At 39.1% G+C, this 18,005-nt stretch overlaps 1 protein-coding gene across 5 annotated transcripts in view; it reads left to right on the plus strand.

Annotated features, from left to right (window-relative positions):
* LOC124272202 overlaps positions 1-16,681 on the plus strand; it is a 129,964-nt gene extending 113,283 nt beyond the window's left edge. For 2 of the 5 annotated variants that reach the window (XM_046707350.1, XM_046707354.1), the window contains exons 3-9: positions 11,547-11,879; positions 13,137-13,445; positions 14,454-14,786; positions 15,484-15,594; positions 15,749-15,776; positions 16,044-16,066; positions 16,385-16,681. In XM_046707350.1, the coding sequence (XP_046563306.1) occupies positions 11,547-11,879; positions 13,137-13,445; positions 14,454-14,786; positions 15,484-15,594; positions 15,749-15,776; positions 16,044-16,066; positions 16,385-16,542 (1,295 nt within the window). In that variant the 3' untranslated portion in view covers positions 16,543-16,681. Of the gene's footprint in view, positions 1-10,294; positions 10,655-11,250; positions 11,306-11,546; positions 11,880-13,136; positions 13,446-14,453; positions 14,787-15,483; positions 15,595-15,748; positions 15,777-16,043; positions 16,067-16,384 lie in introns of those variants that run through there. The other 3 variants (XM_046707351.1, XM_046707355.1, XM_046707352.1) reach the window with 2 other exon arrangements.
* The last annotated feature ends 1,324 nt before the right edge of the window (positions 16,682-18,005 follow it).

Below are 18,005 nucleotides of genomic sequence, written 5' to 3' on the forward strand. Positions count from 1 at the left end.
GTTACTTCAAACTTATTATATATTTATAGAAACGAATTAGGGAACACATGAAATATTTTGAGAGAACATATTCAGAAACTAAACGTTAGTCTACAAACAACGATGCATGGGAACAATTAATTGTTTTACAATTACGAGCATAAAACATAATTTGAAATTTACGAGATGAATTAGACTGATTTTTATGGAAGTATTAGCTTAACAATGAAGATTGTGTTTGCTACACAAACAATGTATGCAGGGCTGCGTCCCTTGAGACTGCCAGTACTTTATGCGTGTGGGTTTGAATCCCATCTCGTTCTCACAAAGCTTCTCAGTTGCGCTCTCCGTGCTTTTGGGTTTAACTAATCGAATTTCTATACAATACTACAAACTCAAAGTTAAGGACTAATCCAGAGACTCAAGCAGGATCATTAGATATAGAACAACAGAAAACATTTAGATTACGACACAGTTTTATTTACAATTTGACAAACTATAGTAATTCTATGGAACATGTGCAGGACTAGTTCCCAAACATTATTACTTCCCGTATATCTGTTTTACATTTCACAGATTATGATCACTGGCATCGGTTCGAAACCTTGTGCATTTAATTGTGTATATATTCGTTTTTAGCTGTGTAAGTAAAGCTGATTATATAATAATAAAAGAGTTTTCTTTGCGACTACCCATTTTTAAATGGAATACATGTGCGATCACTGGATTGTCTGGTCCAGACTTGATTATTTATAGACTGCCTGCAATATAGCAGCAATATTGCTGAGTGCGGCGTTAAACAAAAAAACCCAAAATTATGTATACTTTAAACCAGTACAAAGGAGTATATCTGTCGACGGCAGCAGTGATGTCTATTTACATTACATATGTTGTTAACGTGAATGCTTACGTACTGGGATTTTCCTCCTTGGACATGAGGTGAGGCCTATACTACACTATATACATTGCTTTATACAGGTTCAAGGAACAATACGCTTTCTATGTACAAATGCGTTGAAAATATACATGGACAGGTTTTCGATTTCTGTAGTATTTGAACTGTTTATCAGTAGTGAAAACTTAAGCCTGTTTGGATGGACATAATATTTTTCTCTTATATATTTTCTTCGAAGATTACTGTAGTTAGGGCATACAAGAAGAAAATGATACTCATCTCCAATTGCATTTGAATTACATAATTGACAAGTTCTATTTTCTATTACATATTCACCTTTCTCACTTCTATTCGTATTTACATATCTACCTTTCTCAATTAAAAGTTCATGAGATAAGCATCGGAATCGTGCTAAGCTTACTCGGTACTTTTTAACATTTAAACATGATAGATAGAATTCGGTATGGATATTGTTTTTAAACATTAGGCAAGTGTCACATTTGCTTGAAAGTTGAAGTTGTGGGATCGCCATCCAGGGCTTTTTGTTTATCCTGTTACTACTTAGATGTAAGCGTCCTCGGACACCCATGTTGCAAATTAAAAACATTGAAAACCCGTAAAATGGGATAATTAAAATGGCTAATGTACGATCTTTCTCCAAGATATTAGGGCTGAATTTGCTCTGCTTGCCCCATGTCACGTTCTATTTCTAAAGAAATAAATAACCAAAAACACAAAGGGCGATCGCACACGCACGCACACGCACGCACGCACACACACACACACACAGAGTGAGAGACAAAGAACAGAAGTTTGTATCTCGTTTGTCAGTTTCAATGTTTTGTTCCCCAGAATTAGTACTTAAATGCTACACGACAGCATCACATCAATTTCTGCTGAGTATTTTGTTTTATTAAAAGCAGCAGACAGTACTTATATCCTGCATGTTACAAATTCAGTTTTATTTTTATACGTGTCTTGAATACAGGTAATCTGTTTACAACATCACGTTGCAGTTTTCACGACAATGTTTCATTATCTATTTCAGACACAGGGTATGGAACAATATCCCATTGTTTGTCCGTGTATGTGAACGCGAAGGGACTAGATCGGTATACAAGTCGTAAGATAATTAGACAATAACTAACGAGTGACGGGGAATGTCAAATTATCTTTCCCTCGTTATATTAATGATGTAATTCCCTCGGCAAGGCTAGAGAATTCCGTAATATATATATATATATATATATATATATATAACTCGGGAAAGACAAGGCTCGAGAATTACATAATTAATATAACTCGGGAAAGATAGGGATCTGTCATTCCTTGTCACGAGTTGGTTATTGTTTTCCCACATAGGTAATGAATATAATTACTGCACAAGTAATACATTCAGTTGAAAATGAAATTAAACTTTAGATACCATAACGTGTACACTGTACACTGGATAAGGAGGGTGTGTCGGTGGCGAATACTAAGATGTATAAACTGATTAATGATCAGTTTTGTCTATTTTATATAAGCAGATGCCAAGATTTCGGGATTGTTGGGAACTGCCATAAAGTATAGTATTGAGGTTATGTGAATAGGTATGGAAGTATGTGTTTGATCTTATCTGTAAACAAATATAATTTGGATACAAATATTTGAGCAGTGTAATCTCATACTGATTCACTGGGGAAGGAAGCGTCTTGAGAGACTCATTGTTCTGTAACTAGACCGTAGATACTCTTGAATGATCTGAGCCGTGGACTGAGTATTACCTTGGCACCAGGACACACAGAGATCGTATTAAGGCAAAGGTTCAGTGAAAATATAGGCCACCCTTCCCTTGTAGCGAGACGAAAAGCAGAAAACAGGAAAAATACTGAAAAACAAAAAGGAAATAATTTGCCTTCCTATATATGATATTGTTTTATTTCTGGGGAATGGTATTTCTGTATGACTGACGTATACATGGCAAGGCTGTTTGAGGAAGTAAACGGATGGTCTACTTTCTTGTAACCGTATTCAGTGTTACAGATCTGATTCGTTCTTAGAAGTAGCTACGTTCTCAGATTCCTTGTGTTCATTTTGGTCCAGTCCTTTGCCTGTAGCCTCTGTGTACGATGGAGGAGTTGTAACATTCGCATACGTTGGGTTTGACGCAGCAACATACGACGAAGGAACATTCGTGGGGTTAACTTCGGCTGAAGCTTGGAGGTTGGACTTGCGATTTTTTCGCCTCAGCCAGTAACAGAAACCGATGATGATAGCGATGCCAACGATGATGAAAAGGACGATGAGGCCGATGACAAGGGGATTTTGCGATGGCTCTTTAAAATCGAAGTTTTCTGAAGGCGAAATCGTGACACCATCACCTTGCAGCAGATGAATACTCGTTTCTTTAAACATTTACCACCATTATATCCTTACAAACCTGACCCATGAAGATCTGGGTTAGAAATGGTCTTTAGTAACCCATGCTTATCGAAAAAGGCGACAAACAGGATCGGGTGGTCAGGTTCGCTGACTGCGTTGACACATGTCATCGTATCCCAATTGCGGAAATCGATGCTCATGTTGTTGATCACTGGGTTTGTCTAGTCCAGACTCGATTATTTACATATAGCTGGAATACTGCTGACTGCGGCGTTAAACAACAACCAAACCAACCTTACAAATCTGACCTGACCAAACTTGGAATTACGTTTTTCAAAAACTACTATTGTTTCCAATTTGGTTACTGGTTGCCAGAAACGTTGGCTTCATACAAATAAACCAAAGTACACAACCCAACTAAATCTACGAAAATCAAAATGCAATCCAGTGATTGTGAAATATGTCCGGAAATAAGGCGTTTGGATCAAGAAAAAATATAGCCGTCACATAAAGTCCCTTTGCTATAATGTTTGCCACCGGAGGTACATGTTCACGACAAAACCCTTTCCACATCCTTAAGAAATCTCTGCTAAAAGCAGAGTCGATTGTAAGTTCTATCTACAGACTGAGTACAGTGGAAGCCCTCTAAACCGGCATTCGTTGGGACCGGCAAAAATACCGGTCTAGAGGGCATGCCGGTTTAGAGAACTTTTCCCTTTTCGACCTGAAAATGATTTTCCGTGTGCCGTAAAATACGACTGAACACCGGAAAAACAAACCAGTCTCATCACAGTTAAAGACATCTTCAGGCGCATATTCATCAATCAAAGTTGGGAGGCGGGACTTCACTCTGATCTAAAATGGCACTTTTCGCCGCTTACTTTGAACTGTTCGAGGTCGTATCGTGTCTTCAACGTGCCAGCTATTTTCCATATTTGCTGTCTTCCGTTTTGTGCACAACCGAAATTAATTGAGTGAGTGAGTTTAGTTTTACGCCGAACTCAGCAATATTTCATGCCATATGGCGGCGGTCTGTAAATACTAGAGTCTAGACCAGGTAATCCGTTGATCTACTGCGATGGTAGCCCTATATACTACATAGTTGTTATTGACATCTTATGTTGTGTACTTGCTTAAATGCCAATCCAGTACTCAAATGAATCAAATGTAAACTATTTCAAGGAGGTCCTTCAAAAATGTCTCCGAAAAATATTTCCAGCTATATGGCGGCGGTGTGGAAATAATCGAGTCTGGACCAGACAATCCAGTGACCAACTGCATGAGATCTACACAGTTGGGATACGATGACATGTGTCAACCACGTCAGCAAACCTGACCACTCGATCCTGATAGTCACCTCTTACGACACGCAAAGGTTGCTCAAGACCAATTCTAACCCGGATATTGACGTGATCACTGGATTATGTCATACTGCGATGGTAGCCCTATATACTACATAGTTGTTATTGACATCTTATGTTGTGTACTTGCTTAAATACCAATCCAGTACTCAAATGAATCAGTGAAGCCCATTTCTGGTGTCTCCCGCCGTGACATTACTGGAATAACAGTACTTACTCACTCACTCAAATGAATCAAATGCAAATTATTTCTAGGAGGTCCTTCCAAAATGTCCCCGAAAAACAAGTGTTACTCAGAGCGAGTCACCACGAAGTTGTAATTGTTATATTTCTATTTATACGCTCACATTTATTTCTTGGAAACCTGTTGTTTTGTTTTTTACAGATGACGGACACCCTCCAGTCCTTTATGAGAGCATGGACGAAAGCACAAGAGAAAGAAAAGAAACAACTTATGAGGAGTTAGATATGCAGGTCTATGAAAACACCGGTTGAGCCGACTAGTTCTCCTAAGGACCATGCTGTTTTCGAAGATGTCTGATCACCTCTATTGCTTTTATATATTATTTGTACGATTCTTGTTTCCTCGGTGATATTGACACATGATCCCTGTATTGACGAGCTAGGCGTGGATGGGAAAATGATTTTGATCCGTCTTAAGTGCACGGGACTGAAAGCTCATGACTTGCCCCTTATCTCTTCCTGACCCCTGCCCATAAGAAGCAATTCGTTTGCTGACATATTATATTTTATATCTTTCTACAAAGCTTTCACGTGTTTCAACTGTTGCAGCAATTTTGTAGTTCTATTTTAACATCATCTCTGTAAATGTAAGGCTTGTGAAAGTTCAGCTTTGAATGCATGACCCTAGCCGTTATGGTCCTGGTTGTTGTTAGCAGCAAGTACATGTGGTATATGTGTTCCGCCATTGTTTTGTGTACTTTCAATGTTCTAGTGTTACTGCAATTAATCGAGGCCTCCTAAAAAACTAAAAAAGCGACCTTCTTGACGTTTGACATGTGAACTTTACTTTACCCCTTTTCTACTGTTTTAATTCATATAAGACTGGGCCTGTGAAGCTGAAACGTTTGTCTGTTGGATGTTTTACTGCACGCTCTGTTTCGACCAGGCTATCCTGTGATTTATGCAACGTCCCATTGTGGGAGAATGTTGCTATCATCCATGTTTGGCACGAATATGTCACTGGGTATCTATTCTGACCCACATGTCTCTGTGGATTTTCTACATGTATTACAATGATATGAAATTGGTAGTTTCATTTATTAGTATACTATCCCCAAAAGAGGCATAGGCTATTTGTATTTTTTAAATGTACTAATTACCTATTGTGTTCAAACAATCGTGAAAATATGTTCGTTTTAATCGAAGATGATTTTGATGTTTCAAAGGTAAAATCACTACGCCACGTCTTGAACATCGCCATTGAAAGAATGCACGCTGGAGATTACCAATCTTCTGTTGCCAGGCGTCTGAATATTAGTCTGAGCACGATATCACTGCTTGCAGCTCCTTACAACCAAACAGGTATAACAAATGACCGTCCCCTTACAGGCAGACCTCGAGTCACCACTGCAGCACAAGATCGGTACATCCGGGTACTACATTTACGTGATCGTACTGCCACGGGTGAGAGCACAACAGCCAGGGTGCCTGGACATTGGAGGATATCCGGTCAAACTGTACGGGACAGGTTGAAAGAGATTGGTCTGAGAGCCAGGAGACTCGACGTCGGGACCGTGCTACGTGGTCACCATCGCGCTCAACGTCTCCGTTATCTAAAAGTATAGACATTACCTTCTTCTAAACTGGTGTAAACATTCATGTACTAAAGTCTATTTGTGGACGAGTTATACATGCTTGAAAATACAACATTTTCGCAACAGATTTCTGGCCTATGCGTTTCTTTTTGGGATAGTATATTTCGTATGTATTATTTCATCGATTGCGATTACAGAATAACATATGTTGAGCATTGAGTTTTGTAACTCTTCGTGTATATATACTGAGGCCAAAAAAAGGAACACTTGAAAGAGCAAGTGTTCCTTTATTCTTTTCCTGGTATCTTTACGAGCTTTGTATCGCTCTGTGGATGAAAATCTGAGAATAAATAGAGGAACACTGCGATGAAGTGGTGTGGTGTTCCCTTTATTTGTTTCCCTCTTGAGTATATAAAGCTAGATTGTTGACACTTAGTTTTTTGTTGACATGTAGATTTTGGTAGATTTGTCGCTAGGGTTGAATGGGTGTGCCCAGTAGTAGTAGAATGTTTGTGTGTGACCTTTTGGGGGTTAATAATGTACATCATTCGTCGCGTACAACTAAACTCACTCACTCACTCACATCATTCATCGTCACCACTAGCCCTTTTCCGTAACCTCAAAGACGACTCGTCCCCGTCTCGATGCTTATGTGCGACAATAAATACGACAAACCAATCATAACGCGCGAAATAAATGCGGTGCTTTGATGAAAATAATCCCGAGTATTTAAATCGTTTATGGCATTATGTCATTGCTTAAAAAATCATGAAAAATATATATCGTCATTTTGAAAGTACAAAGAACGTAGCTCACAGAATTTTGCTGCCTAATGTGAAGTTATTAATAAAGATAATACGACTGACGGTGAGAGATTCAAATACACAATCGTGCGTTTGTTTGCATAACGGCTCTCATGGGTCCAACTGAGTGTATTTCTGACGATCTTGTGGGCTTCTTTTGGAGATTGTACGTGCGCTTTACAACATTTTTAGGAAAAGTAGTTATAAATCACTACGAGTTTCAACTGACTGACTGACTGAGTTTGGTTTTACGCCGCTTTTGCCAATATTCCAGCAACATCACGGCGGGGACACCAGAAATGGGCTTCACACATTGTACCCATGTGGGGATTCGAAACCGGGTCTTCGGCGTGATGAGCCAACGCTTTAACCATTAGGCTACCCCACCGCCCCCTACGAGTTTCAAAGCAGTAATATTATATTTATATATAACCAATCAAATTTAATCTTTAACATTATATTGCACATCTCTGGGGATATTTTAGTCTGAGGTTTTGGAAGTCCTTCATACATTTTTCAGCGTATTCATTGCACAGCTTTAAACCTTATTAAGAAATATGCATTTCAGATATAAGGTGAACAGCTGGTAATAATTACGTTCGAATATGTGTTTGACATTTGTTCTCGTTTTAGTTTTCTCCTTTTAGTTGTATCAAAGAGGTTTAATTCTGTAAAATAAATAAATAAAAACAAAAGCAAAATCAGCAATACAATCGGTGATATGAAGTACCATAAGAATCAAACAGGAATAGAGGTAACGTTCTTCTTTAAGTAGTTCTGATGTTCATGCGCCAATATGAAATCCTTCCAGAGGGGCACGAGTCGCTATTCGGCTTATCCCGGAATAACACGAGTTGGTCACGAACGAGTGTACATCATGCTGCTTCTCCCAAAATGTATCTCAAAAGCAATAATGCGGTTTAGAACCGTTAATAATTATTTACCAGCAGATATCGGTCGCTGGAAAACAATACCTATACAGTTCAGAAAATGCCACTTATGTAATTCTCAGATATATCGATATCAAAACTATTATGGTAAATCTTAAAAATAATTTAAAAACGTTTTTTCCACCTGTAAGTACTCTACCATAAAATCTCTATCAAAATGTATACGGATTGTAAATGAAACCGTCAAATTGTAATATGTTTATTTACCTAAGTGATCACATGTTACCTATTATATATTCAAACCGTAAAATGTTGTTCCTGTACCACCAACGGTGGTTTGTTGACTTGACACCACATCAGCTACAAGAATCGATTACCAATAATACAACTGGGTTACATAGCATGATGTTAAGTTTTGTGTTAACTCACTAATACATTTTGATATGTTATGTTTTGGATTCTCTTATGACATCACAAGTATAGTAATCATTGATTTTATATTGTTATACGACGTTTTATTGTTTGCTTATTGTTTAACATCGAGTATGGACCAGACCAAGTCGGTGGCATCATGATCAACCAACTACTGGATAAGATGACGTGCAAGTCAGCGAGTCTGACCACCCGATCCGGTTAGTAGCCTGTTATGTCAGCATGGGGTACAAGTCTAACCCACATCGTCAGGCGTTCATAAATAGACAACAGTATTGTGTTTTTCAGTGATATGATCACGCAAATGTATATATTTCAATACTTTCATTTAATGTTTTCCGTTCTTGTACATTTTATTTCCTGGATTGTGTTTGTTCTTTTGTGTAAGTATCTATACATTTAATTTCCGAGAATAAAGGACACCTAACAATGGGCATGATAATGACCGGTCGTCAAGCAGTTCGGGGTCATTATCAAGTTACAGTGGCCCGCTCATTGCTGATAACATGCAGGCGTTTTAATGATAATTCTATCCAGTTTAGCTATACGGGAGGATAAATCAGTGACTGACGTTCGGAGGCAGTCTTCAATAATTGCCTTAAGTCCATTCCGCATCACTTCATCGTTGTGACAAACTATCTTTTACAGGTTTGGGAGACAAAGGTCAAAGGATAACAATTTGCCTCACTTGATACACATGTTTTTTTCCCTCTAATTCGTGAACTTGACTAAAGTTGTGAAGACGTGTACATATTAAGAGTTTCTTTTTATGTCGCCTAGTGCTTTTTTCCACAGACTAAGCAACAAATTGTTTCTGATTTTAGCACAACTTAGCAATTCTCATCAGATAACGTTCTGCAAATGCTGGTATTAGATGTGGTTACATACACAAGTCAACGCCATTCTTCCAAATCGTCACAGATTTCTCAATGACCCCGGGCCACCAAATAGTCTTAGCGCTGGTAACAATAACTCTCATGCTCAATTTCCAGTCATTTAGCTTTTGTTATGTATGGCCAGTTAGAAACAAAGCCATGGTAATGAAAGGGTCCAGTTATGTATTTATCATTGAAGAAGTGATTGAGTACATGACCAACGCCTCTGCAGCAAAAATGCAGCAGCATCCCTTCGGCGCACACCAGAAATAGGCTTCAGGTTGTGTACCTAGTGTCGGGAATGAAACGCGAGTCCTAGGCGTGACGAGCGAATGCTTCAACCAGTAGCCTTTCCTATCGCCTTCATGTGAATGTAGTGACGCTACGTACATAAAACTGCATTTCAAAGAAATATCAAATTTACTTATGACTACAGCAGTTACTTATTCACTATACTTTGCTCTGTGTTTTAGTGACATGGCTGTATGCTATGGTGTGGTAACTATGAATTACATTTTTATTGTGTCGGTAACATGCACTTGGTAATGTTGATTACAACACCAGCAATGCCGTTGCAGTCTTTCAACAATACAGTCATTTGTCATGCATCTACAGTCCTGTTGTATGTAAGACTGACTGACTGACTGAGTTTGGTTTTACGCCGCTTTTAGCAATATTCCAGCAACATCGCGGCGGGGGATACCAGAAATGGGCTTCACACATTGTACCCATGTGGGATTCGAACCCGGGTCTTCGGCGTGACGAGCCAACGCTTTAACCACTTGGCGACCCCACCGCCCCTTTGTATGTAAGAGAGCGTGGGGGCTCATTTGATTGTATCTGGGAGCTACAGAACTGCCGCCTTATCATGCAACAATGAATTAGAGAGCAGATCTGCAATGCATGTTCATACTGACTCACTTACAGACTATTCAGACCTGTTTCAGGTAGGCATATCTTACATACAGCCAAGATGATACTCGCACACCAGGAAGTTCAAATAATTTGATCAACCCTTGTGTATGCTTAGGCAAACCGGTTTTCCCGGCTAAGTTGACAAGGAAGGCTCGAATGGGTTACGTATGTACATCCTACCTTATCCATTGCTATAAACATGTACTTTGAGCAAGGGTGTTATCTGATACTCGCGGGTAGTCAGACATGTAGCTTGTGTGCATGTGCACTTGACATATTAAGCTAACATAGTGTGAACTCATTTCATTTTACTTCCTTTTTACCTCGCCGCCATCATAACAGTAGAGAGGGTGCATGTTTCCGTGAGTATTTTAGCTTTGCATGCGCTTGTTTACATGTGTTTATGAACTGAGGAATAAACTGTTCATGTAAAAATTATTAACTCTGTCTGTACACGTCTGTGGTTGCACATCAGCTGTTTAACTGTCTGTTTATGTAAGAATCTGTTCTTGGGGCGTGTCTACTGAAGTAGTAATCGTTTGCGTATATCAGTTGAAGACGAACAGTCGTATATCCGCCGGGGTGTGCCTTTGTAAGTGAGGGTATGATTTGGGCAGGTGCATGTTTCCAAGGGTAAAGGCCTTGATAATTGCCTGTTTAAGTGATGTAAAATGGTGAATACACACTTTATATAAACTAAGGAAGTTCATGTACATGTGGGTATATTTGCTTAGGAACTACATGATCACTTTTTGAATCAGATAAACGCATCAGATAAAGAAGTACATACATTTTTAAGTATGAGCTGGAAAGGTATGTGTGTATGTAAGTATATCAAATCTCTAAGTATCAGCTGTTTAAGTGGCTGTTTGTGTGAGAATATGGCCAGGGTGTGTCTGAAATCATGTTCATATCAATATCTTATATCAGTATTTGATGCATACAGTTTCCTCTGCAGAATATGACAGGGATATTTCTACTTCTACTTGCGGTCCTTGCAGGTATATGTGAAGGTAACAACTATTGCATACTCATCATGTTTCATATAATTCTCTTCATCAGTTATATGGCGGTTTGGTTGTGGTGTTTAGCTCCACCTATATTGAACGACGTAATAACATACTGGAATCGGACGAGTAGAGATGTGTAACTCAGTTAGCGTAATGTTGTGTATGGAAGCATGCATTAACAATCGATACCTGTAGTTCTCGTCATGTCGATGATTTCAATCACATCTCACACCTTCTCCCACAGGACGAGTAAACCTGACAGGGTCCTCCCTTACTGCAGTCGCTGGCCAACCATTCGCTTTCACCTGCAGCAACGATTTTCGAATTACTATTGACGTCTACTGGACTGCACAATTACCAAACGGAACGTCTTCATTCAGAGCGAGATCATACATTGATGAAACATGTACATATGACTTCAACCCGACGGATATCTATAACTTCACATGTCCGCGAGACGGCCCATTCACTCTGACAATTCTTGACGTCGATTACCGCAGACATCATAATTCGAACTGGACATGTTTTGCCGAGCCTCTTGGTGAGAGGAGCAACACGGTAGTCCTAGACGTCAATGGTAAGTGTTAGACCAATCACGGATAGAGATATTATGTTGGTGCAATGTTCAATGAACTACCGAAAAACATTTGGCAGGTTTTCTGCCTTTGGTATATCTTCTATTGCACAAAAATAATTATTTCCGGTTTAGAGTAAAAATCTGAATACAAGTTAATCTTCAGGCACCGTTTAACCTAGTTCGTCCCATATTCGCATTCATTGAAAGGACCTCATGTAACTTGATGTATTTATTAACTGAATTTCACACTATCGAGTTGCTTTTGTAACAATATACTGAAAACTGGAACATAAGGAAATGGAAAACCCCTTTGCTGCATTAAATCACATAGATGCTGATTTTTGCAACCTCGGAAACTTCCACTGCCCTTAAAGGGACACTGATCTCCCAATGCTGAAATGTTAGGATTAGAAGTCTGTGCACGTTCTTAACTTTGTTGGCTTATAATCTCAGCATAATAATCTTTCATTATGTTTTCATGCACTTGGAACTTTCTTAAAAGTTTACGAGATCTACCAAATACAGGGAAAGATTTGTTAGTGAAATTGTAAAGTGATTGTAATATCTAGGCCGATTTTATTTTATGAATAGCCGATGTGGATCATATTTTCCACAATCACGTCTCTATCGAGAAGGCTTGTTAAACACTTAGTGTTGTCTGTCTGGCATCAAAGAACTTCCCAACGATGACGTAAATGAAGTGTGGTGATTGTATTCTAATATCGAAAATATAACCGCCAAAAGATTTCATATTTTCATTTGAGGTAGTGATCAGTTTCGAGGTTTATGTCTGTTGATATCCACATAATGGAGCAATAACCAACCATTCTTAAGCTGACACATAAAACTCGTGACAGTGTCCGTGGTCACGTTACCTATTTTATCATATTGCATTGAGTGAGTGCATTAGTCAGCTGAGACACGTGGCAACTATATATATTTTCATTATGTCCACTGTTCTTCAGAATAATCATTAGGCTTGAGACTTCATGAAAATCAAGCTAGAACCGTCAGGGATATTGCGAAATAATGTCATCCAAAGGGCATGCACCGTTATTTTTGTCTGCTTGTTCAGGTTGGAGAACGATATTGACACACCCGCTTCGGCAGGCATATATGCGTATACATATGGTCTCATACAGATAGATCAGTGCTCCTTTAGAGCTGGGGTAGGCAAATTCACCCACATTGTGACGAACGGAAACTTTCATACAAGGTGAAGTAAAAGTAATGTCAGCATTTTATGTTTTTCCAAAGTGCCACTGAGGACAATCAACTTGTTGACTTCCACAACACACGTTCTAAATCTGACTGAAGGCGACACGATGTTGTTGGTGTGTGAGACAAACCCGACCAAACCACCGTCCAACATAACGTGGATGAAGGACGACGACAGTATAACAACTGGCGCCTCTTCATCAACTCGTGAAGACGGAGGACTTACTGTAACTGCAGGTCGTCTATCAATGGAAGTCACAAGAGAGTTCCATATGAAGAGAATTTATTGTGTTGGATCCTACAAAGAAACCAACCTGAGAACGAACACGATTCTCCTTCACGTTGATGGTAAAAATAAAGACATTTGATTTTCGTCAGTTTTCAGTCGTCAATTCTGTCGTAAATCCAGAATAGTCATTTTCCATTTTCCAAGTTCTTTTTCTAGGATTATTAATATTATTTTAGCCCCTCGTAACTAACTAGGTGATTATTTTCAAAAATGTTTGTACTTACATTGACTATAAACAGTGAGTAAGTGAGTGAGTGAGTGAAATTAGTTTTACGCCGCACTCAGCAATATTCCAGCTATATGTCGGCGGTTTGTAAATAATCGAGTCTGGACCAGACAATCCAGTGATCAACAGCATGAGCATCGATCTACACAATTGGGAACCGATGACATGTGTCATCCAAGCCAGCGAGCCTGACCACCCGATGCCTTTAGTCGCCTCTTACGACAAGCATGGGTTACTGAAGGCCAATTCTAACCCTGACCTTCACGGGTCGACTATAAACAGAGAAAATTCACGAATGTGGCATGTGTCATATGAAACAAACTGTAAATAGAGGTGATGTTCTAATACTTGCTCTGTATCATCTCACGTGTGCTAACTTCGCCGCGGTTCACAATATACACTGTCAGTAACTTTTGGTGTATTTCTGTGACCATTCCATTCCTGGTGATAACCACTGCTTTTTCGCCTCAAAGGCAAATTCGTACCGTTTACCCCGCACGTATACCATGGGATCCGACGTGCAAGGTGGCAACATGAGTGTTTTATTTACCAAGAGTTCGTGAAGCTTAGATACTGGAAAGTCCTTCCAACTATATTTATGATTGGCGTACATATATTGTGATTGTATATATGTATATTTGTCGGAATATGTTTCTCTTTGAAATGCGCTGTCCAAGGATTTTATTGAAAGAAGAGATGACTCATGTAGTTGGGACATGTTCCTTATGTCTTTAATTTACTTTATTTAATAATTCTTACCAATTATACAAACCATATATATTTATTCAAAACGTATCGTTTGATTTATCATATGAAGTAGCTTGTTTTTACACATTTACAGTACCTCTGGTGGAAATAAGTATTATCAACTCAACAAACCTTCCCCTATCTATGACGGAGAATGAAGACGTCACGCTTGTGTGTGAGACCAATCCGACACTACCGCTGTCCACCATCATCTGGACGAAAGGAAATCAGACACTTACAGAGGATGTGACATCAACATCACGTGCTAGCGATGGTGCGGTTGTCGCAGTCAGCATGGCGACATTCACTCCCTCTTGTGATGATCATCTTTCCCGGATCCAGTGTTCTGGCTTCTACAAAAGTACTCGGATAGCATCTAAATCTCAGACCCTGTTTGTTCACTGTATCTCGAAGGACGAAACCTCAGGTGATTGAGAATGATTTGAATGTTATATGTTGCCCATTTCTAGCCAAGAGGTACATGGTGAAATTCGTGCCATGTGTGAAAGTGAGAAATTGTTTATGTGTTATAAGGATCACGATGCCTTCCAGCTATTGGGAACTCATTTTGTAGAATGACATTTTGTAAACATCCACAGGGACTTTCGGGTCCGACAGGATCCCGAACGCTCCGCAAAAACTGACGTAAACGAAGATTAGCTCACATCTGCCTGCAGTGTCTGATTACGTGTAATTATACCATCAGTGTATATGGAGTTGCCTTGTGTACCACTATTCGTTTGTGTCGACCATCACAATCTCTTGAGACGGATAAACAAGTGTTGTCCATTGCGTAGGACACAGTTTACATGACCATAAATACATGCCCAATCACATTACATGTAATTTCACAATAACAGAGTACACCAGTAATGTTGGTTACGTACTTTAAATAACTCATTAAACACAGTATGCCATGTTTTGACATGGACGTGCATAACTTTCTCATTATGTTGATAAGCACCGAGTTACAATCATATTATTTGTCGTTTTCGTAAGAGTTGGTAGATCATTTCATACACTTTGTAACAATGACTTGCGTAAAAATCTTACTGATTGATGATGACGAATAGAAAGGAACATAACAGTATAACATGCAATGCCATTTTCCGTGGAACTTTCAGGGCCAACGTTCAGTGCTGGTGTTGGCGTTGGGATGACAATATGCCTGGTTCCCCTTCTCGTAGCAGCTGCTGTGTACATCTTATGGTGGAAAAGACGCCACACAATGAAGGGTGGGTCCAAGACGTCATCAATGGTCAAATAAGCGGACTAAACTCGAAACAATTCATACATCTACAATGCACTGTATGCCTACCTATGCAGTGCCGAAAATATACGCGGACGAGATTTACAACCTTTTTATGAAACCTTTAAATGCATTTTCAGATAAGACAGAGCCACCTGAATCGACAGAGTGAGTAATTCTATTTGATATTTTTGTTTGTGGTGGTCAATGCTCATCATTGTGTATCTACAATGGTTAATAATTGATGAGTGAAGTCATGCAACAGCCATTGTGACGTCATGCGCATTTACATTAATTATAACGTTATAAACAGCCATTAAGCAGTTGCTCCCGTGTTTGTGCTGTGATGAAACACTACAGCCCAAAATGATATTTTCTATATATTTAATGAATATCCATATATTTCAATAAATATTTCTTCTGTTGTTGTTGCAGTAGTGCAGCTGCACCCCAGTCTGGTAGGTAGTCATGCTTACACCTCGTAAATGTTTGTATTCCAACATGCCACCTTCATTTCAATTGTCATAGAGTCATTTCATATTGCAGTGGTAGTCTCACCTTATACGTAGTTCATTTGTTGACATTCTTTATTATGCACATGCTCAAACCTCAGTGGGGTACGTAATGAGCCTTTGTAAATGATTTCTAGGACATTACAATCTCCCAGAGAAAATAAACGGTTCCTCAGAGTGATGAACAACGATGTTGTAATTCTTATATATCTACGTTTAGATTTACATTTCTTGCTCATAAATCCTGGGTTTTGTGTTTTACAGATGACGGACACAACATAAATATGTACGAGAGCATGGACGACAACGCAAGAGAAAGAAATGACACAGCCTATGAGGAGTTACATATGCAGGTCTATGAAAACACTGTCTTTGAGCCGACAGGTTCTCTTGAGGACCATGTTATTGACGAAGATGTCTGATAACTTCTGTTGCTTTATATATCATATATGATTCTTGTGTCCTCTGCGATATTGATACCGTATCGAAGTGTTCACTTCCAAGTGACAAATTGGATTTTTGTCCGCTTTCATTGCATGTGACTGAAGGTCTAATAAGCTCAAGCCTTGGTTTTCTTGATCCTGTCCCGGAGAAATAAGTTATTTTCTGACATTCCTCATTCTGAATGTCGATCTATCCTCATGATGTTCATAACCCCGATGTTTCCAGTGTTACTGCATTTTCAACGTCGTCTGTGAAACAACAAGGCAAGGAAACTTCAACTTTGAATGCCCGATCATAGCCATTATGATGGTACATGTGGTATGTACATTCAGATTTATCACCGCCTCTTCTAAACCCACAAAGCTTATGCAGATTCATCGTTCTGGCCTGCATGCATCCCATAGTCTGCTGTTACTTATGGAATCCTAGAAGGATCATTGTAGCCCTCACAAAAACAAGCCAAAAGTGGCAAAATTACCCAAAGTGCGACAATAAGATATTTTGGCCATTTGTCGCTCTATCGCATTGTCGCGTTTGGACTAATATATTTATTCATCCAAAAGGGGGACAATGCGACATAGCGACAATTTCGAGGTAAATATATGTGCGTCGTCGCATTGCTGCCTCATCATGTGTAAAAAAAGCCTCAAAATAGGCGACAACACGACAATGTCCCTTCTAGGATTTCATAGGTACTGGATATCCTATCATAACCAGATCTGGGAAGATGAAACTTTGTATGTGATACCAACTATGGTGTATAGCATTGATCTTTATGATAATGTATTTCATATCATAGTTTCATATCAGATTTGACATTTGACTTTTGTTTCCCTCTTTCATAGTTGTATATCTCTCTCGGATCCAGTGTTCTGGCTTCACAAAAAGTATGGATAGCATCTAAATCTGCAGACCCTGCACTGTATCGCAAAGGAGACATCTGTATCGGGTGAACGAGACCTTGTTGCATGTTTGGAAGAACATCTTACAGTCTAATGCCAATTTCTGTTTTGGAGCAAGATGTTGAAATTCATGATATGTGTTGATAAATTGTGTCTGAGCAATCAGGAAAACACTTTACTTTTACATAGGTTTACGTCATGCAATTTTAGAGAGGCGATTTAAACAACACGAATCAATCTTACTGGGACTACCAATTTTCCTAGCTTTATCTCTCTTTAATTTCTATTACATATTAATGTGATGTACACTATTTATCCTTTATACGCCCATTGGAAATTCCGTGACGAAAGGAGCCCAACTGCCCATGAATTGACATCCATGTACATGAATATCAGTTTAATTATGTTATATATGTCAGACTGCATGTTATTATCAATATTGTCAAGGTGTTCGCGAGACATGTACCAAAGGTGTTGTCCGTTTACCCACTAACACCTTATATACGCAAGATGGTCAACACTGACCATTACCACATTTG

This window comes from Haliotis rubra, unplaced genomic scaffold (genome assembly GCF_003918875.1).
Source record: "Haliotis rubra isolate DU_JTF1 unplaced genomic scaffold, ASM391887v1 Scf167, whole genome shotgun sequence".
In the NCBI taxonomy this organism is placed as follows: Eukaryota; Metazoa; Mollusca; class Gastropoda; order Lepetellida; family Haliotidae; genus Haliotis; species Haliotis rubra.